This window comes from Papaver somniferum, chromosome 9, assembly GCF_003573695.1.
Source record: "Papaver somniferum cultivar HN1 chromosome 9, ASM357369v1, whole genome shotgun sequence".
NCBI lineage: Eukaryota > Viridiplantae > Streptophyta > Magnoliopsida > Ranunculales > Papaveraceae > Papaver > Papaver somniferum.
Window position 1 is genome coordinate 121107682 of NC_039366.1, and position 22342 is coordinate 121130023.

Sequence of the window (22342 nt, forward strand, 5' to 3'; positions counted from 1 at the left end):
GTTAACAAACCTAGAAGCGTGCAGTTCATTTGTGTATAACAATCTAAGTATTTAATCTAAAGGTTGAGAAATATTAGCTTGAATCTAAATCAGGTTTTCATCTAACGGTGAATATTGATTGCTTTGTTACCAAGGCAAAACCCTGATTTGAAAGACTATATAAAGGATACATCTAGTATTGTGAAAAACTAATCCCCACACCTTACGTGTGATACTAGTTTGCGTACTAGAGTCGAATCTCCTTTAACCTTTGGTTTTCTTCTTCTAAAACCAGGTTAACGACTTAAAGACTTCATTGGGATTGTGAAGCCAGACCGATACTACTTTTATCGTAGTTGTGTGATCTGATCTTGCATCTTCTATCGTACGAGTATAATCATATTGATTGGATTGAGATTTTATATCTCCGATAGGCAAGATATAAAAAGTAATCACAAACATCTTCATCTCATTGTTTGTGATTCCGCAACATCTTGTTTCGCTACCATACGATTAAGATTGTTGTGAGGTGATTGATTAATCTACGCTGTTCTTCGGGAATATACGACCAGATTATCAATTGGTTCCTGTTCACCTTGATTATTATCAAAAGACGGAACAAAAACTTTAGGGTTTTTCTGTGGGAGACAAATTGATCCTTTGATAGACTTGTCTGTGTGAGACAGATTTGTTTATTGTCAAAGCCTGCGATTTTGGATCGTAACAACTCTTAGTTGTGGGTGAGATCAGCTAAGGGAATCAAGTGCGCAGTATCCTGCTGGGACCAGAGGCGTATGGAGTACAATTGTACCTTGGATCAGTGGGAGACTAATTGGGGTTCAACTACAGTCCAGTTTGAAGTTAGCTTGGAGTAGGCTAGTGTCTGTAGTGGCTTAATACAGTGTGCGTTCAATCTGGACTAAGTCTCGTGGGTTTTCTGCACTTGCGGTTTCCTCGTTAACAAAATTTCTGGTCTCTGTGTTATATTGATTTCCGCATTATATTGTTTTATCTTTATAATTGAAATAATACAGGTTGTGTGTTAGATCAATCAATTGGAGAATCCGACCTAACGATTGTTGATTGATATTGATTGACACTTGGATATTGGTCTTTCGTACCATCCAAGTTATTCTGTATTTGATTAGTACTCGCAGTTTCTGTTTGAGGAAATCAAATCAAGAGAGAGATATAAACTCGTTGATATACTTTTATTGATTGAGTCTTGTTGATTCTCTTAAAAGTATATTCGAGTTTGTCCATACAGATTGCTAAGCGAAATATTGGGTGGTGTTGTTAGACCCCGCTTTTTCATAAACAATTAAAACGAAACTAGGGTTAAACTGTGATCACCCAAGTCAGTCGCCGATTGATCCCGAAATCCAACTTGGTCGGCCGGTCTGACTATCCTTCCACCTTTCATGGCCGAACAATCACGTCTCTCGGACTTGGCCGGCCACCCCTCTATTGTACCAACCAATCAAAACGCTTAGAGATTGAAGGACAAACTGACAATAACTGGCCATACTTGGCCATACGGACTGCCGCAAGCATGTGAAAAGCACATTCGAATATCCAAGAGAGTCGCATAACATTGAATTCTTACCAAAGGCTCTGCAACACTTATAAGTGTTGCATTACGAAGGATGAAGATAAGCCTGGAGACAGTTTATTTGCTACAGTATGTGTTGCAATTTCGTTTACAGCAGTTGCCACGTACGTAAGTGTTTCAAAACACCGTTATAATGCTCGAGAATAAAGCATGCAAAGCTTTAGCAGTTGTAATACCTAAGAAACGTTGCAAAAACCGTTGCAACGTTCATATCTAAAGCAAACCACCATTTCCAAGCGTCACGATCATCACTAAAGGAATCAGTGACTTCCTTTAAGTATCAGACTCATACCATTGATTCATGCGACCTACTCCAACAGTTCATTTTACATGACTTACAAAATTCAACTTATTCAAGGATGCCACACATTAGTATTCATCGAGTATTGCATGAGATTCACCTAATCAGTCATATTTCTATAAAGTTGACTTGTCATTCGTGACTCTTCATACATGCCTCACGTTGACAACATGTATGAAAAGCAGTGTTTGACCTACTCAACACTCATGCTTGACATCATTTGTTCATCTATGCATATCAACATTAATTGACGCCACATTCTATCTGAGAGTCTCAAATGCTCGACAAAATGCCTAATTAAATGAATATATATTCATTTTAGTCTGCGTACCTCATACAATCCATACTAGTATCATCAGACTCATCAAAACTTGTCATCAGTCACAGGTCATCTTTGACTTAACATTAAAATTAGTATTTCTACTAAAATTATCCGAGACATCAATAATGTCACAAATATGGGATGTTCACAGAGTATTGATCCGGCGGTCTACGACATGCGGTGTAGCACTACACCCATTGTAAGAAATTGTTAGGAAGAGATGACAATGAACAAGAGTATAGGAGTAGTGGATGTGCAATCGTCCAGTCCTCCCTAAACAATAGGGGCACGATTTTCATCACTTTCACACAATTTCTTCCTTCTCACTACTTCACGACTTCCACTTCCTATGAGGTCAATGTGTACAGTTATGACTCTATATAATAGAATCCTCAATATATTCAAATCAGAATATTCAAAACGCACAAGTCTATTATCTGATTTATACAAAAGCCTTCTCTCAGTCATCTACAGAAAATTCTTCACTTACAGTCATATACACCATCACACCTCACAGAGTCTACCACTCTGAGCTTAACATTTTCTCTGCTTCTTTCCCTAAGACCAACCCTTCTCTTTCCTCTGTGACCGAAGCAAGACTGGAACGACCATTTCTTGGTTTAAGCCAGTATAGATTGATCTCTCGAGTCTCAAGTAGTCCTATGCAGTACATTTGTTTAGGGTTTAGACTCGTTTTTAATCAACCTACCACATTTTGTCATTTTTAGTAGAATCAGTTTTCACTCATAAATATGCATAAAATATGGGATTAGTTTAGTAGTTTTCATAGTCCACTATATAACAAACTTATTTCTTCGTCATTTTCTTTCATCAACCATTCAGGACTTGAGATTGAGATGTAAATTTGCGTTTTTTTTATTTGTTTTTTCTTGATCGGTATTCAAGTCATTTTTGTTAGTTTTCTTTTCTGTTTATAATCTAAATTTTTTTAATTACAAAACAAATTCATTGAATTATCCGCATCCAATCAGTCCATTTGTGCACTCATTTGATGCAAACTTGTTGAATTGGATATGGATGACAAATTTAATATTTGCAGAGAATTGGATTGGATGTGGTTGAGATAAAAACCGGTCCATTCCGGCTATGCTCACCCCTAGTTTACTGTTAAAATCGTATCAACAAGAAAACCCAAGAGAAGAAGATTTTTTTTCTGTAACAATCCACGTTGTTACAACTTTATTCACTGGACTGGATTACAAGAGCTACGTACAATTAAAGTATTATATACTATGATTCAATGATAAAACTTAATACTCCCTCTGTTATAGGAAAAAATATATTTTCACTTTTTCAATTTGACTCAGAAGATAATAGGTATGCCTAAACAAATTCAAAACGCATAAGAAGTCTTGTGGAATTGAATTTTTTGCCGTCTCTGTCATGGAGAGGAACTGTTCGGATACCAGGTCTTAGATCCCGAACAGGCAAACAAGTCTGGCCACCAAAATCATCCTTCTCGCCCGTATCATGATCGCGAACTTCAAGACGAAGTATTGCTAATTCTGGAACCGTCAATGGGAATGAGAATTCTTGGTTCCAAACTGGTATCCAAGTATTGTCTAAAGTTTCTGTTTTAAATTTTTTAGCATCTGCTGGAACTCCTACTATATGCACCTGTCAATGAGCAATTTCATCAGTACTCAATAATCTAAACTTACCAACTCAAAGTGCAAGTATCCAGAACCACAGGTCGCAAAATGGGCAAATAAACTAACCTTCACGTAGAAATCAGGTGGGGAGTATGTGTCAAAATGTGTTGGCTTAAAATCCAAACGCCATCCATCACTCATGTACACTCTCACCTGGTTTCAGCAGTCATAGGGTAAGAGCTCATTCAATGGCTTATCAACCAAAAGAAAACTGTTAGATTTAAAATTCGAAACTAACTTTTAAGCATGTCTTCACTGGCAACTTTTCCTCAGGATTAAAAACCTTATTTCTTTCATCCGTTCTCATTAAAATATCAGGCTTTTTCACATAACCGCACCCTCCGTTGGATCTGAACAGTCCCTGCATTGCCCACAGTCGTTTGCCATATCCCTGTCATAGGAATGTTCACATGTTAGTTTATGTTTTATGAACCTTCGGATACCCAAGAAGATGTTTTTAGTCAAGCTTCAAGAGAAGAAAAAACTCTCAAGTGAAAGAGTAATGTAAAAATTGAAAAAACTTGATGCTGGCATGTAGAGTGCAACTAGTCCCAGCAAATGTAGTGGTACAAATATGTAAAAATTTCTTAAATACCAGATTGCAGGAACTACCTGCATATTAAATGCTACCATTTGAGCTCCATGCATCCATCCAATCATTGGGTTATAATTTGATGAATTAAACCGTGTTCCTTTTGGATATATCCTCAGCAGATTCCGCTGGGTGAACCTAGAAACAAAATCATCGTTCACTAAGAAATGAGAACAGCCATATACCTAGTGAAAATAATTGGAAAATGGAATCACAAAATAATACTCAAGCTTGACTATTTTGCTGCCAAGCCAAGTAAGTACCTCACAAGTTCGGTTCCATGATTCTCGGCTCCCTTTTCAAGCTGTTGCTCACTCAAACTAAGGCGTTCAACTTTATTAGGATCCAGCTTAAGAGATTTGGTTAACCCACCCTTGTGTTTCTTAGCATGAATTGCAATAAGACTCTTGTATTTATGAACTCCTAATGAGCATAATTTATCCTCGGAACTATCAGTATCTTCACTTTCAACACTGCTGTCCTCACTATCTTCAGAGTCTATGTCATTTTTGTCTTCAATGACTTGTTTTTCATTTTCATCGCCAATGACTTCCTCATGCGGTTCTTCGTTCTCACACAAGTCCTTCTTTTCCTCGTCAAAAGCCTTACCGTACAAATACTCTTTTGGTGGTTTGGTGGAAAGAAGGATTTTACCCTTCAGTGCTTCTGGCGATGGAAATTCCTCTAAGCATTCTAATGATGTAAAAAGCACGTCTCTGAGAGTTTGAGTAATCATCTATAAACCAAAAACAATGAAATGTTGTCATGAAAAAACACCTGAAATCTGAAACTGAAACCAATGCAAGTGCCTTCAACTTATTTTACACAAACATCATGACTACCCACCTCAGCAGCTTTAGCCTGAAGTTCTGGAGTAAGATGATCTTCCAAAGTTACCACTAGAGGGTATTCTGACGCAACAAAGGCGTATTCCTTAATGGCCTTCAGGCAATCAATGAATTTTACTGGAGAAGTCAGAGTCCTGCAGAAACAGGAAAAATATTGTAAAATACTTGAAATAAAATTCCCTAATATATCATGTAAACATTTGTGAGGCAGGTCTTGCCATGGTTTTGGCATCCAAAAGGGATCTCAGCAAGACACTTGTTTTGGCAAAATTTGATATAAATGGCGAATAAAAGTCAGTCAGTGATTACCTTCCATGATAGACCTTAATGTCATCTTCTGCGGAATTAGGCCAAATATCCAGTTCAATAACTCTGACACCATTCTTTAATGCATTAATAATTGGTACACAACTACTTTCACTATTAAGTTGGTTCCCAGTTAAATAGGAATTATGCCCTGTATATATGAAGTAATGAGACAATGGAGCTGTCATATCTTGACATACCTGAAAAACACACCAAATTTAGATTTTCAACCCTAAAACCCAAAACGAATAAAAAAAAGCACAGATTGGCGTGATTTGAACATCCGACCCCAATCGACTTGTTTTTTGACCGTTCGAAAGCAGAGATATCGTATAGTTGACTATTTTGTTTTATGCATATAAACTTGATCTAAATCTGAATCAAAGCTTAAATTAAAGTAAAAATGATGAGAATACCTGGGGATTAATAGGGAAATTAAGATGTTGATCGAATAGATAATGATGAAAATCATCAAGATTAAGAGTATTACTTCTAGTAAACTTAGCAATGTGATGTCTTGTTTGAAGAATATGTGATATGATCTTATCTGCATCTTCAATCTTAGCATCAGATTCTCCTTGAAAATTAATTAAGAAATTTAATAATTGATCCGATGTCATTAGATTATTACCATCTGAGTACTTTAAAAAGGCTTCTTTGACATCTGATGGTGGCTCTGCTTCTTTTATTTTATATGTTCTTTTGAAGAACCTTAGAAACTTGTAGGCATATCTGCTCTCTTTTTCCTCGGACATCTTATCACTTGATGCCTAGAATTGTTAACTAATGATCTAAGTCTTGAGTTCTGAATCTGGGTTTGTGTTTTTTTTTTTGGTTGTTGTTGGTTTTGAGATTGAAAATGAGTTGAAACGACAAAAACTGAAAAATGATGGAATCAATCAGTCTGCGATCGATCACTTGTACTTGGAGAAGATGCAATAACTGAAGAAGGAGAAGAATATATATAGTCGACGACAAATGTATACCACACGGATCGGGACACGGCTTTTCGGAATTATGAAATTTGGATTTCATTTTCGGCAGTAACTACTACTGTAGTTCGTTTGGTTTCGTGTATGATATCGTTATCGTGTTGGCCCTACTCTGACTTTAATGCTTTATTTGGTGGCACGTTAAACACTCTTCTTTGCTTTATGCGGATCTCACCTAAAAAAATCTTGGATTTCATGGAAGTCTGTAGTTTCTTTTGGTCTTCTGAATTGTACTTTGCATATTCGTTGCTTTTCTTCTTTTAAAGTTACTGGGAACATGTTGGGGTCTAAATGTCTATGTTGGCTTTGCCCTTGGAGTCGTGATAAAATGTTCTTTTTTTAAAAAAATAATTTTTCTATAACTATAATAATGTTTTCACTATGCCTCATAAATGACAATGCTGCCTTGGATTCTAGCATATGTAATATACAGATCATAGTTACAGATCATACAAGAGATAATCAATGGCCTTAGAAAACGTGAACAACATTTTACTAATAGTATTTTTATATTACATTCAGCTTTTGTAGAAAAGAATGCTGGATCGTGCCCATCACTTTATACCAAAAAAGTAAGTAGCACTTTGATTGCCTTGGTTGTAACCTGTAAGCTTCGGGGAGGGGGGGCGGAGAGATGAAAGCAGGAACAAACTAGGTGGCCAAATATGACATGGTTGTCAAGTGGCCAAGTTAAAATGCACAACAGCGCTTTATCAGTAACTTGGCCAAGGTCAAATACGCGGGACGCATGTCTGAGTTGCAGCTAGACGATGATATGTGCCAAACAGGGTATGGATATGGCCAACAATGCGAGGTTAGCATCAAGAGATGCCACATGAGTTTGGCATATAAACTGTATGCATAAGGCGTGCATGCATGCAAGCAAGACTTGCGTTAGCACACTTGCATCATTGGGAGAATGATGCTCAGCAATGATTACGGGACTTTGGCTGGCAAACGCAATCATTGTGCAACAAGGCTGGATGACATGTGCCGGACACATGGCCTTGACGGTTTCAAGTTGGTTACACGGAAGTTGTTTTGCTTTATGCTTTCTTAAAGGATAGGAAGGGCATGTTTGGCTTTAGGGGAGCGGTTAGGCAAGTTGGCACAGTTAGCCAACTGCCTTATAAAGTAAATTTGTAACTACCTGACAGTTACTTGTATATAGCTTTTGTAAGGATATAAAAGCCTGATCTTGTGAACGGATTGGGTAATCCGGAACAAGAAGAGTGTGTAACCCTAAGTGTGCAATAAATAAAAAGATACGACCTGGTTTAAAGCTAAGTTCTGTTGGTGCATTTGTCCCTTTGTTTGGCTTACTGTTTATGCATCAAAACGGAGTGTGTGTATTTGATTGAAAGCTTGAAAGATTTGTGATCAGAACCTCTATTTAGTATGGGTTGAATAGAGATTTAATCAAGAAGTTGAAGTATTGGCTAAGTGCGAGTTGGCTGAAATTGTGCTGTGGAGCATAATTGTCATTGTCAAGGTTGGTATTGCATTTGGGTTGTGCGAATCTGTGACACCAAACAAGCCTAGAGTGCATCACTGCACATAGCAACAATGAAATCTTGGATAGATCCAATCCGAGTTTTGCTAAGGAAAGTGAATCGAAGTTAAAACAACTAAGATTATCAGAGTACCAATAACTAAAGGTTTCAAAATAACATGAATATTGGTCTTTTAAATTTAGCTAAATTAGTCGATAGCAATCCAGTTCATGTTTCTTGTATCTGGACTCAACATTCCCTTTATAAAAGTGTAATTTTTTAATGTGGTCAGCTGCACAAAATGCAATACTAACAAAGGACAATCTGTTGAGAAGAGGCTGTCAGATACAAAACGCTAGTTGTACTCTTTGCAATGCTCATCATGAATCTGTGAACCATCTGCTGATTCATTGTGTATTCTCACACAAGGTTTGGAACTATTTTCTTTGGGGATTTAATGTCAGATGGGCTTAAGGAGAAACCATTTCTAAGCAATTAGAAGCGTGGAAATTTAAGACAGGAACAGGGGAAGAAGAATTTGGCCACTTATAATTTTTGTGATCTCTTGGGCATTATGGAATGAACACAATAGACGTGTCATGGAAAATAAGGGACCAATTACATAGGAGGAAATCATCAATGAGGTTAAACTTTTGATCTACACTTGGGGAAATAAGCAACAATGGTTCAAATTTTTAACCTTTAGAGATTTGATAACCCACTGTAAGGTAGTCATTGACAGAATGTAATAGTTCATACACTCTGTAAAAATGGGAGAAGCTTTGCCTTATTACATTTTTATTTTAATACGACTTAACCTTTCTCCTCAAAAAAAAAAAAATCTGGCTAAATCACGTCGGATCGACATTGGATTTTTGGTAACGGTTTCTAGAGATGATGAAGTTGATGATGTTCTTGATCTTGTTGTTGATGTTGACGTCTTTGTTTCCGATGATGAGGTTGATGTTCTTCTTGTTGCTGCAGTAGTAGATTTTTCTCCATTGAGAATCATGGTCCAACCCTTTAGCAAACTTTTCATGATTGAGGCAGATAAATAAAAGCCCAAAGCCTAAAAACTAAAAATTAAACCCCTAGAAGTATATCAAGCCACTACAAACACTAGCCAATGATCATACTTCTGACTGGAATGTAGTTGAAACCAAATTAACCCTCTAATCAATTCAGCTGCGGTCGTTCTTCCCGCGTCTCTTAAACCTTGTAAGGCTCTACGAAATTGATTCCCTTAGCTGATGTCCTTTACGTCTAAGAGTTTCTTCAACCTAAGTGAATATTTTTCGACCGAATAGTGTTTAACAGTTACTATGCAATCACATGTAGAAGTTGTAAGCTAGGTCAATTACGTGCGACTCTTGCATGTGATTGCCAAAATAACCTCAATTCACAAGGATAATTATTTCATTGAGTTAAACTTGTCTCACTCTTGTGTCAATTTATTTATTGATAATGATTCAAAGTACAACTCTTGCACCTTTGATGATATAAGGAGTTTTACCAGAGTAAGCCTACTATATGAAGCTTCAGGTTTATTGATATATATAGAGAAAATTGATGTTAAGTATGATTCAGTTGATAACATGTTGGAAGATGAAAAGATGAAACCTTTCACAACTTTATTTATTTCTGATAATTCGTATTAATATGTATTTTTTAATACAGTTAACTTTAGTCACAATTAAAACCCCCCTATTTATATAAGTAATCGAAAATCCTTAACAACCCATGGATTACGGGCCAGGCGTCACTCTGACCTGATAACTGGTCTCCCCTCTCCACCCAGCTCTATCAGCCACCCGAAGAACGAACTTGTTCTTAAAACTGTATTTTAATCCATATTTGTGCAGTAAAGAACTTCAAAGTAATATTTACTGATCACCAAGCAGGCTTGCTCTTAGATTTACATTCTAATGGAATTCTTAGATAGTTAATGGGCACTAGAGCAAGTTCATAACCAAAACATTCATCACAAAGAAAACTATTATGCTTAGTGTCAATTTCCACAATTGAAGTTTACTTTTGTACTTATGCAACAAGTTCAAAAGCAAAAAAAGATACTCTTGAAATTACTTTCTTGCTCCACAGGATCATCCAAGAACACAATTAGATCATCTGCAAATTACAAGTGATGAATACTAGTTCCATCTGGTCGGACTTTAAAACCAGATATCACATTATTGAGGCAACTCTTTTAAACATCGAATTAAGAAAGAATTTCAACAACCGTTAAAAATAGAAAAGGTGATAACTTGAATATGTTAGTAGCTTCTCCATTAATAAGAATAAAAAAAAAGTTATTATGTTTTTTAGACGCATGAAGTCAAAAAGTACATGAACAAATTAATTACGACCATGCTAAGCTTAGGCCAAGCAGTGACGAGCAAACACATAAACCAAAAGACTCGTGAGGAATTCATTTGAGCATCTCACATTACCTCTTTAATTGATTATTATTAGTATAAGAAATATGTATAATTTGATAGCCATGTTTATATTCTTTACATAAATGTTTTAAAATGCTTTCCAATTCTATAAAGTTTACGAATATCTGTTGTACAGTTTGAGAGATAAATCATTTCTAGATTTTACTAGTAATCATCGATAAGGATATAGTTGTAAAAAATACTTAAAATTTTTCTTCTCTCCTTTTTGCCCTACGAATTGTGGAAACTACAACTAGGTTATCTAATTTGGAACCGATAGAGTGTAAGATTTTGATAATTAGTTGGTCAAAAATAATACTGTGCTCCTTGACAAATGATGACCAGACCTTGAGAATTTGTGCTTTCTTTATGGGAACCAATTAGCCCCCACCAGTCCAAACCTGATGAGAATTTGATTTTTTGATCCATATTGGTAACCAACTACAGTAATCCAAAACAAATTGAAAGAAAGAAACTTTTTTTTCCAAATCAATAGTATTTCAGAACTTGCAAACAATTTTGCAAAAGTAGTGTGGAAAGAATGAGTGCAGCAGAGTCCACCATCCTATATTTACCACACGCGTTGGACACATAATGAACCAGGGCAGAAAGCTTTTTCTTCTTTCCGGTCTTTTGCAAGATACCTCTCTTAACTCTCAAGTCTTAACCACTCCATCCTTCCCCAAACGTCAGCTTAAATACTTTGTTGCAGTCAAATTAGAGGAAATAATCTTATCGACTACCACTATGTCATCTCTATTTAAATACTTCCACTGGCTTGATATTAGCAATAAAAAAAATAAAAATAAGCCGAACTTTGAGAAATGCATTCACATTGATAATTGTTCCACTAATTAAATTGTACCCCCCGCCGGCCATCATTTATGATCTGTATTTGTTTTTGCTATTCTTGTTCCTACCTTCTCTTATTTTTATTGCCAAATACTAAAGATACGTAGAAGAGAATTCTGAAAAAGAAACCCCAAGCCACAGTGATCCACAAGCAAGACCACTTGTTCAGAGCAGTAAAACCACTCTCTCTCAGTATATCTACTCCTGTTGTTATGCAAGTTTCTGAATTCACGTTCATTCCGGAAGCATCACTCAACATCTTTAAAAACTTAAGTTTCGTATCAGAATGAATTCCTGCCAAAGGTGTTCTATCAAATATCTGAACACCTCTGACGAAACATTTAAGCGGATGGTCGAATTCGTTCTGCATAACTCCTTCAAATGGATACTTCAATAACGATAAGTAGTGTAACCAAATCCAGTACCATGGAATTCTATCTTGGTTGATGAAAACCCCGCTGAAGAGAAAGAAGAAACCTAGTGAAAGTAAGACGATTATGTAACCCATCATAATATGAGGGACTACTGCAGAGATGAAAGCCATGAGAGAACTCCCAGCCCAAAATGACGCCAAGACTGTAACAAAGAAGAACAAGTACCCCTGAAAACCACCAGCTAAACCAACTGCCCAGAATGTTGTTATTGTGATGGCTAAAGAGAGGATGATCAGTGAAGGCATTTCTGTAACTGTTTTAGACAAAACATATGAAGAATAACGATACGCATTATAAGCGGTTTCTCGACATAAGATGCATCGTTCCTGGAAGAGAAGAGGGAGAGCATCTCCACAGCTGAAATAAGCTATGACGATTAAGAAACCGAAACACCCTAATCGCTCTTGTGCACCTTTTGGTGAAATATCAAGTTGCCAGTAAATGGAGGCGATGACTAGACATGTGACTATCATTGGCACTAATCGTGCTATAAACACTTCCCGCATTCGACTTATGTTTTTCATCGATCGTTTTGTTAGCACCAAAAATTCGACCCAAAATGAATTTGCGGATGTCTGACTAGAATGGTTATAAGCTGAAGTAGATGCCAATTTCCCCCTAGATATACTAGTGCGAATGGCATCTTTCAGTGATAGAGAACATTTACCAGAGTCTGAGTTCCCAGGATACTTCGCGTTCTGCCATGACTTGTAGAGCTCAATTAAGCACTTTGTTCCCCCTTCGGACCCTTCGTATTCGTTGATTAGATCGAGAGCAAACTCAGTTGGGTTCTCATTTTCAGAGATCGGATGGCCTAATTCAGAGAAGAAACGGGACAGATCTGTGGGCATGCCAGAGTAAACTATTTGTCCGCGCGAGAGGAAAGTCAGACGGTCGAGTAGGCCAAGGATTCTGTAAGTAGGTTGGTGAATTGACATGATAACTATACTTCCACTTTGAGCAATTCGTTGAAGGGTCTTCACCACCGTGAAAGCACTAGACGAATCGAGGCCCGAGGTTGGCTCGTCGAGAAATAATAAGACTGGATCATGAATTATGTTGATTCCTATTGAAACACGAAGGCGTTCACCACCAGATACACCTCTGTGACTTTCATCTCCTATAATCGTCTTAGCTGCATTTTGAAGCCCCAACTGATCAATTAGAGCTTGAACTCTTGCCTCTTTCTTTGACTTTGAAAGCAAACAAGGCAATCTTAACTCGGCTGAGAACATGAGCGTCTCTTCAACTGTCAACATTGGGAACAGTAGATCGTCTTGCATCACATAAGCCGACAGCAATTTCAGAAGCCGAGTATTAAGAGCTTCAGCATAACTGACCCCTTCAAGCTTCTTTTGTCGATCCTACCTGCAAGTGCATCAATCAATGTAGATTTTCCAGAACCACTAGCACCAAGAACGGCAAAAATTTCACCCTCTGTAGCTGCACCGGAGATATCATTCAATAAACCTTTGTGCTCGAAAACCTACTACTAGTCTCTGCAGTCTCAACCATATTCACCACATTCGGTGCAACCACCGGAGATGTTGTCTTACGACGCGACTCCACTGTGTATACCAGATTATTAAATGAGAGAACAAAAAGAGCAGGTTTTGGAATCAGGTCATCCATGTCACCTAACTCGATAACTTTCTGTTGATCCGGAGCCTGGTGATCACTTCCTTCCACGTTATTCACGCATTCCACACGATTCAATATATCATCATGGAGTATGGGTGATGTTTCAGAATTGGTGGTTGTAGTAGTATTATCGGTAAGATTCTCCGGGTACTCCATTTTTGCTCACCTCCTGGCACGAAACCCATGTAGGTTCTTCTCTTGGGAGTCAACTGAAACTCTGTATCAGTATACAGAAAGATCACCAGCAACTTCAGAAAGAACAATGATTCCAACTGTATTACATGTTAATGAGGGAAAAACAAGTAATGGCGCTACGGTTTTGGTGCATAAGAACCCTCATTATATTAATGTCACTAGTATGTAATACTTCAATTAGAGTATATCAAAATTATCACCGGAGGGTTTGGTTGAAATTCCACTGTGTATCGTATTAAGTGTCACTTCCCTTTTCCTCTGTCCCATTTTATTTGGCAAGAATTGTTTTATAAAAAAAATTCCACTCATTGGTCGAAATAACTCAACGATGATTCACGATCGAATTATGACAAAGACCTTCGCAGAAACATACCAGAAGACAGCGAGGAAGATAGCTGCTTGTGGTTCGATAGAGATATTAAGAGAGGAAGGTGTGGTATGATCCGTATGAAGATTCGCACCGGCTACGATGTGGTCGGGTCACGTACATTTTGTACGTGGTCTCTCTTTATTTTCTGACACTTATTTAACTAAAAAATCTGCCCCTCTAAATCCCCGTAACTGCTCCACTTTTTGAGAAAAAGTAGGAAATTGGAAGAAAAAAAGGATAAACAGTTAGGTAATAAAACAGTTTTTCAAACTTTTTCCTACTTTATCAGACTGTCATCATTTAAAGAGGGACCACATACTTGAAATATGTGACCCAACCACATCGTAGCCGCACCGATGAAGATTTCTTTGATGAGTTGTTGCACTAAGCTAAAATGGTCCAGCGCGCCCATGACAGTCCTATTTCGCGGAAACTGTCCCTTTTTGAACATGTCTAGTTCAGATCCCGATTTGATCATCTATTAAAATGAATAAATGATCAGAGAAATATGTGACAGTTGTATGTGAACATGTATCGATAATCATGTTTATCGACGTGCTTCATGTTGCGCGACACACTATGTTTGTTTACTTCTGACTCATCTGAGTCGTCTGGATCTGAGTGAAATCACCTGACTCATCTGGATCTGACTCAATATGTTTGTTTTGAGTCAGATCTGACTCATCTGACTCAAAAAACGTGAGTCAGTGGTTTGGTCTCGTGAGTCAGGGGTATTTTGTTACCTGACTTAAATGAGTCCGAATCAGGAGTTATGTCTGAGTCATAGATCGAGCCAGATTTGACTCAAAATGCAAAACAAACGGTCTGACTGCTGACTCGGCCCGAGTCAGAGGTTGACTCAAATCCAGACGCCGAGTCAGCTGCAAACAAACAAGATGTTACATGGCTACCCTGTTATTCCAGAACAGGTTGTCTGGAAAGGACTGTTTTAGTATTTCTAATAGTGAATTGCAACAAAAGAACATTAATAAGTGATCATGGAGCTGGTTAATGTTACTACCAACCACACTCAGCTCAGGTGGTGAGACTAAGTTGTCGGAATATATGGAGTTAACCAACATCTGCTCTTCCAACTTTTCTTCTCTCATTCCGTAATTTAACCTACAGTGTCAAAATAAATCGAAAACGAACAAATCCAACTTATATCGCTGGGGCGCGTACTAAATCTTCTGGCTTAAACCAGAAGGTTCTGTTAAATGACATCTCGGGCGAAGCTAGAGAAGGTGAGATCTTGGCTATTCTTGGTGCAAGTGGTTCAGGGAAATCGACCTTGATTGATGCACTTGCAAATAGAGTTTCTAAAGGAAGCTTGAAAGGATCTGTGACTTTAAATGGTGAGATTTTGGAGTCCCGGATTTTGAAAACGCTTTCTGCTTATGTGATGCAAGACGATCTTCTCTTCCCTATGTTAACAGTTGAAGAAACCTTAATGTTCTCGGCTGACTTCAGACTGCCTTGTTCTCTCTCGATACAAGGAAAAAGTGCACGGGTTCAGGCTGTGATTGATCAGCTGGGGCTCCAAAATGCAGCGAAGACCATGATTGGAGACGAAGGCCACAGAGGAATTTCCGGTGGTGAGCGCCGCCGTGTTTCAATAGGAATTGGCATAATTCACAGCCCGGTAATATTGTTTCTTGACGAACCAACATCAGGGCTCGATTCTACCAGTGCTTTCCAGGTGGTTATGGTTTTGCAACAAATCGCTCAAAGCGGGAGCATAGTTATTATGTCGGTTCACCAGCCTAGTTACAGAATTCTTGGTCTACTCAACCATTTGATCTTCTTGTCATATGGAGAGGCTGTTTATTCTGGCTCACCAGCAAATCTCAGTTATTTTTTCTCTGAATTCGGTCACCCAATTCACCAAAATGAGAACAAGGCTGAGTTTGTGCTTGATTTGATCCGTGAACTAGAAGGTTCACCCGGTGGGGTGAAGAGTTTAGTTGAATTTAACAGATCATGGCTGAAGGATATGAAGTGTGCGTCATCTGAAGGATTTAGTCTATCCCTAAGAGATGCCATGAGTGCTTGTGTAACAACACGAAAACTAGCCTCTGCAGCAACAACTGATAACTATGATGTCAGCTCTATATCTACCGGCATGTCAACTTTTGCAAACCCTTTCTGGACCGAAATCATTTTCTTAGCAAAAAGATCGATAAAGAATTCAAGTCGACAACCTGAAGTATTTGGCATGCGGCTAGGGGGGATTCTACTTACAGGTTTCACCTTAGCCACCATATTCTGGCAACTAGATAATTCACCAAGAAGTATACAAGAACGATGGGCTTTCTACATTCTCACATTGGCTTCCTGCTTCTACATTTGTGCAGACGTTATCCCTGTATACCTCCAACACCGGTATATCTATATTCGAGAAGCAGCTTATAACACGTATCGCTGCTCCTCTTATGTTGTATCAAATACGATCGTAACCATACCTTCAATGGCCATACTCTCCATTGCTTTAGCAACAACAACATTTTGGGCAGTAGGTCTATCTGGTGGAATTCATGGATTCGTTTTCTTTTTCATTACAATTTTCAGTTCATTTTGGGCAGGGAGCTCTTTTATCAGTTTCTTAACTGGAGTTGTTCCACACGCCATGGTGGGTTATGCTATAAATTTGGCAGTTTTAGGTTTATACCTTCTGTTCTCTGGATTTTTTCAGTAGAGACAGAATTCCATCATATTGGATTTGGTTACATTTCATTTCTTTGCTTCAGGGATGAAACTAACCGCCACTACTTGCTTCACAAAGGGTGCTGATATATTGAGAGATCAAGGCTTGACCGATCTAAATAAGTGGGAATGCATTCTGGTCACTGTGGCTTGGGGTTTCTTCTTTAGAATTCTGTGGTACGTCTGCTTACTGTTTGGGAGCAAGAACAAGAGAAGCTAGGTTGGTTTTTTTTGTCTAGACAGAGATTTTATGTGTGCCAGTTCACATGCTGGCCATAAAATTCACAATGTGAAAATATAAATTTTACCAACTTCCTGGTTTTCAACATCTTTGAATTACATAAATGGTTAATGAATAATTGTCTCTGTATATACCTTGCTAGGTTGCACGGAATTATAACCCTTTAACTGGGAAAGTCCAAATAAGGCATGGACTTGCTCCTAAATGGGAAAACCCAAATGAGGCATATGGACTACTCCTATGCTGGTGTGTTACCGCTAGCAGCCTAACGCTGCCGGGCACCACCTACTAGGTTTCCAGCATTTTCCCAACCTTGGTGAACCTGGAAGTCAGTCTTCCTACACTGAAAAATTACAGTAGAAAGCTAGCAGTATGATTCTCACACAGAAATATTATTTCTATCTCATGACGGTATTCTCCCCAAAGTCAGTGGTGAAGAATCAAAAGGTTTCAAGAGAAATTTTATGCAGAATAGTACCTTTTTCTTGCTCTATTTTAGATGCTCAAGGGGTCCTCTTAACTCACATTAGAGCTCCTTCACCAGTAATAATGGATGAAAAATGGAAAGCAATCACCAGGAGTAAATGAATTTCCAAGGCTCAAAGCTCTTGACCCTTCAAAGTGGGAGGCCTAAAGACCCAAAAGAAAGAGAAATAGATAGAACCACTGACAGTACCAATAGAAACAAGGCAGGCACAAAATCATAGAAAAATAGCAATGGAGACAATGCAGGCTCAAGATCATTGAAACTCTACTGCAAAACATAACATGTTCAACTCGCAAACTCTATTACCTTTCCAGCCTACAAATTTCCTTTATTCTCCATTTTCAAGGGACATAAAACACATGTCAGGGGTCAGGAACAAGGTTACAGTCTGAAATCATAATGCCAAGACCAGGGAACTAAATACATCATACAATTTCAAGCTCACAGTTCCACAACTAAATGAGACGGAAAATCCCCTCTTGGCCCAGGACCTAATTGATATTTGGTATAACAAAAGCTGGGAGTGCTGTTGTCAACACTACTTAAGTCATTCAAAGTCACAAACAAAAGCTGCGGACTGCTGTGTCAACACTACTTAAGTGGTCAAAATCAGCTCAGAAACATTCAGAAAAGCAACATAGGTCCACCATTGTGGTTATATATGACTATCACGAGTTCAGAAATGATGACATTTCCACTGAACACATTGATGACGACAACTAAGCTAAACCATTAACTCAACCACTTCGTAGAGGTCAATAATGAAGGCAACTCTATAGTCTAGAACAAAATTGAAGTTATGAAGTAGGACTCTAAACTCCAAATTTGCCAAGGAGATCGCTTGATCTAAGAACGCAGCAACAAATAGAGGCCTATTTTAAAATTTTGGAAAGGGTAATCTCATAATCTGACTACAATCGAGGAACTTACGGTTAACAATTTTCAACTAATTTTAAACCACGATACTAACATGAACTTAAAGAGGCTATGAGTCAATACTCTGCCCATACAAAACAACTAAACAAGAAAACTAAGAAGAAATGGTGGTACATATATCCAAACAACAGCACAGTTATGTTTAATTCGCCAAGAGAGCTAACAACACAAATATTCCGATGAAGCAGAGACTAAGAATTCATGTTCGCACACTTATCTAGCATACAACAAAATCCTAGTATCCACAACAACAGATGTTTATCCATCCAATCCATCTTTCAATTGCGACAATATATTGCATTATTAGGGAATATTCAATAGAATATATCTGAACCAAACATCATTCCATAAGATTCTTAAAAACAACAACCTTTCTTCTTCAGTTATACAGAAGAGAAACAAAACTAGAACACCTAACATTTTAAAAGATCCCCACGACTATCTATATCTACCAGACACATTGGAACAAATAAAAAACAAAACATTCATATATGATTATTTTTTTCCTGAATAACCAAGGAACAGCAAGGAAATGATGTCTAATTCTCACCTCCAGTGCAAGCCTTCGATTATTCATTCAGACCGAGCAGCAAATCTTTCAACCTTACTATCATTAAGGTTAATTCCAACCATAGCTTCACCCAAACCAGAGCTAACATCAGCAAGAATATCAGGATCACTGTAATGGGTCACAGCTTGCACAATAGCCCTCGCACGACAAGCAGGATCACCACTCTTAAAAACACCAGAACCAACGAAAACACCATCACAGCCCAATTGCATCATCAAAGCAGCATCAGCAGGAGTAGCAACACCACCAGCAGCAAATTGAACCACAGGAAGTCTACCAAGTTGTTTAGTCTGCATAACTAAATCATAAGGAGCAGCAATTTTCTTTGCAAATGAAAACACCTCATCATCATCCATATTACGCAAAAGCCTAATATCACCCATTACAGACCTCACATGCCTAACAGCTTCAACAACATTACCAGTTCCAGCTTCACCTTTTGTTCGAATCATAGCCGCACCTTCTCGAATCCTCCTTAAGGCTTCTCCCAAATTACGACAACCACAAACAAATGGAATCCTGAAATTATGCTTATTAATATGATGTTCTTCATCAGCAAGGGTCAAAACCTCACTCTCATCGATATAATCGACACCAATCGCTTCAAGAATCTGAGCTTCAACAAAATGACCAATTCTGGCTTTAGCCATGACAGGAATAGTAACAGCCTGTTTGATTTCTTTAATCATCTGTGGATCACTCATACGAGCAACACCACCTTGAGCACGGATATCTGCTGGTACACGTTCTAATGCCATGACAGCACAAGCACCTGCTTCTTCAGCGATTCTGGCTTGTTCTGCATTAACAACATCCATGATTACTCCTCCTCTAAGCATCTGTGCTAATCCTACTTTAACAGAGAATGGTGAGGTTTTTGCCTCTGTTATTGCTCCATTTCCATATACTGTTACTACACCACTTCCTGCCATGGCCTTCTTATTTTTCCTTCTGAAAAAACAAGATTTTTTTTGTGTTCCTTATCAAAATCCTCTAGAAATCCTGAAAAAATTCAAATTCAAAATCAAAATCAGAATCAAAATGAAATTGCAGATATGATTATGAGAAATCAAAAATCTGAAACCCTAGAAATGAATACTTACAGAGAGAAGATATGAGGAGGAGGAAAAGATAGAGAATGGCGAGAGATGGGGAGGAAATTTGGGAGATAAATAGAGAAGGGTTTTGAGCGGTTCCTTTGTTTATATAAACAGGAAAACTTCACTGTATTAAACTCATCAAGTATCTGATATACAGACATGTAAGATACCGACACGTGTGTACTTGCGGTCCCAGTGTGGGTCCCTGAAATTGTTATTGGATATGGTAATACTAAGTTCAATGTTTTGATGTTGGGGTTGTAGGTAAAGTTAATTTCAGTGCCTCTGCTCAGTTCTAGATAAGAGTTTTTTTTTTAATTTCTGACCTTTTTTTTCTGTAGGTGTATATATTCAAGGTATATTCAATGTTTCAATAGTTATTGCACATTTACTGAAATTTCTACTGAAACGGGATCTTTTGATTTTCTTTATTAATTTTCTCATCGGAGAGTTACCATTTATGTTGTTCAGCATCATCAAATCCTGGCTGTAATTTGGTGATTTTGGGGTGCGTCTCAAGTATGGGATCCCTTTTTGGTTTTGTGACACCTATCATAAAGAAAAAAATAAAATCTTAAAATAATTAAATACCAGAGAGTGTAACTAATTTTTTTTTTAATTTCCTATTTTTTCTCAAAAAGTGAAATATTGACGGAAATTTGGAGGACAAGTTTTTAGTTGTAATAGGTGTGACAAAACCAGGAGGAACCACGTACTTATATGGCCCGACCACATCATATCCTTAGCCGTGATTTTGATTGATATTTTCAGCAAGAAATTTATAACGGCTGTTTTTTCTTAATCGGAGCAAAAATATGAGTGATGAGGTAAGTAAGTGGGACCCACTTTCAAACACAGGAAAATTGCCTGACTGATGTCTTTGTTAGTTTCCAAACAAGTACCAGACCGGTGCAGGGATTTACACGTATATCCGCAGGTAAGGTACTGATACGGTACATTTTGATTGTGCAAATAGTAACTTGAGAAACGTACGTTGCTATTGCCGATAGGTTCAAGGACGTTTAAAGGGGTGAAGAGGAAGGGCCTAACGGCCTAACTAATTGGTTTGGGTAGCTGATACAATTCTTTATGCAGCCCAATAACTTTTTAATTTTTTAAAATAGAAAAATAATATGAGGCGGCGAGCAGAGCTAGTGAGAGCGCCGCACGTTCCCAATCTGCATTAAGAGAGGCGGAGGTGCATCCAAGTTTTCGTATTCTTTTTCTTTAGAATTTTTTCTTTCTTTCTGAGAGAGATATTTCATCATAAAAAAGTGAGTTGATTTAGGTAGGTCCGTGATGATCAACAAGTGGAACTTTTGTCTTTCTATAATGGGGTCTTTGAATTTAATTATGGAGTTTTAATTTCTATAAACACAATCTTTGACTCAAAATTCGCGAATAAGTCAAAAGGTTTACAGTGATTAATTATCGATCGAGGGCTCGATAGATTTGGACATCGTTGTAGTGTGCTACATCACACACTTTTATTACAAAATATACAGTCATGGTTCCCGGATATTACATGCTTATCTGCTTTTGTTCTTGTTTACGATGCAAGTCTTGCTATCACGTATTTATTAAGTGCAAAATAGAACGATGAGCATGCATTCCTGAACCGGTAGATTTGACATCTATTTGTGTACATCTCTATAATAGCAAGTTCATGGTGCACCCTAGTGCCCGATAGGTGTTCTAAAATGACATTATTGTTGGACAGCCTATTGAGATTGTTGCAACTACTGTTCAAGCTAGGACTGGTCAGTCGAGTCTGAAATTTTAGTCGACATTTTGACTTCTGTGGGAATAACTGGTCATGATATTCTTGCCGAGTGCCTTGTCTAGCCAACTAGAGTAAAAAATAAAAAATAAAAACAGTTCCATTTCTCAACCAAACAAGCCTGAAATAAACCAAGCTCTTACTTACAAAAGCTGCTTTCATTAAAGCTTAAACAAAAGAGCATTCCTCCTTCTTGGAATTGATGACGTATTCAGTTTTGGGTTTTGTCCCACTAATAGATGACCGATATCACTAAACATGAGTATATTTCTAAAATTACATTTTTAATTCATTGTTGTTAGTATAAGAAATATGTATAGTTTGATTTTGTTTTTTAATAGAAAAAAATAATTCATTAAGCTTAACATCATGATACAAACAGTTTCTCTCTCACGAGAGTTGTCAAGCAAAAAGGAGAATCACTTCCCCAAAACAAGGAAATAATACTAGTCCAAGTTTTCTTAGCCCAAATAGTT

General features: G+C 37.7%; 2 protein-coding genes and 2 pseudogenes across 2 annotated transcripts; 1 reads left to right on the forward strand and 3 right to left on the reverse strand.

Moving 5' to 3' along the window:
- Positions 1-3380: 3380 nt before the first annotated feature.
- On the reverse strand, positions 3381-6682 carry LOC113313227 (phosphoinositide phospholipase C 4-like). Its single transcript, XM_026561968.1, has 8 exons — positions 6050-6682; positions 5637-5833; positions 5326-5461; positions 4743-5215; positions 4500-4617; positions 4126-4278; positions 3954-4040; positions 3381-3852 (listed from the first exon to the last, which is right to left on the reverse strand). The coding sequence occupies exons 1-8, from the start codon at positions 6386-6388 to the stop codon at positions 3559-3561; spliced, it is 1797 nt and encodes a 598-aa protein (XP_026417753.1). The 5' UTR covers positions 6389-6682; the 3' UTR covers positions 3381-3558.
- Positions 6683-11472: 4790 nt separating this feature from the next.
- On the reverse strand, positions 11473-13656 carry LOC113308322 (annotated as a pseudogene).
- A 1390-nt stretch (positions 13657-15046) lies between these two features.
- LOC113312505 lies at positions 15047-16971 on the forward strand (annotated as a pseudogene).
- A 1718-nt stretch (positions 16972-18689) lies between these two features.
- Positions 18690-20176, reverse strand: LOC113308323 (pyridoxal 5'-phosphate synthase subunit PDX1.3-like). The gene is made up of 2 exons (XM_026556800.1): positions 20090-20176; positions 18690-19988 (listed from the first exon to the last, which is right to left on the reverse strand). Exon 2 carries the CDS (start codon positions 19916-19918, stop codon positions 18989-18991), a length of 930 nt encoding a protein of 309 aa, XP_026412585.1. The 5' UTR covers positions 19919-19988; positions 20090-20176; the 3' UTR covers positions 18690-18988.
- Between the last annotated feature and the right edge of the window lie 2166 nt (positions 20177-22342).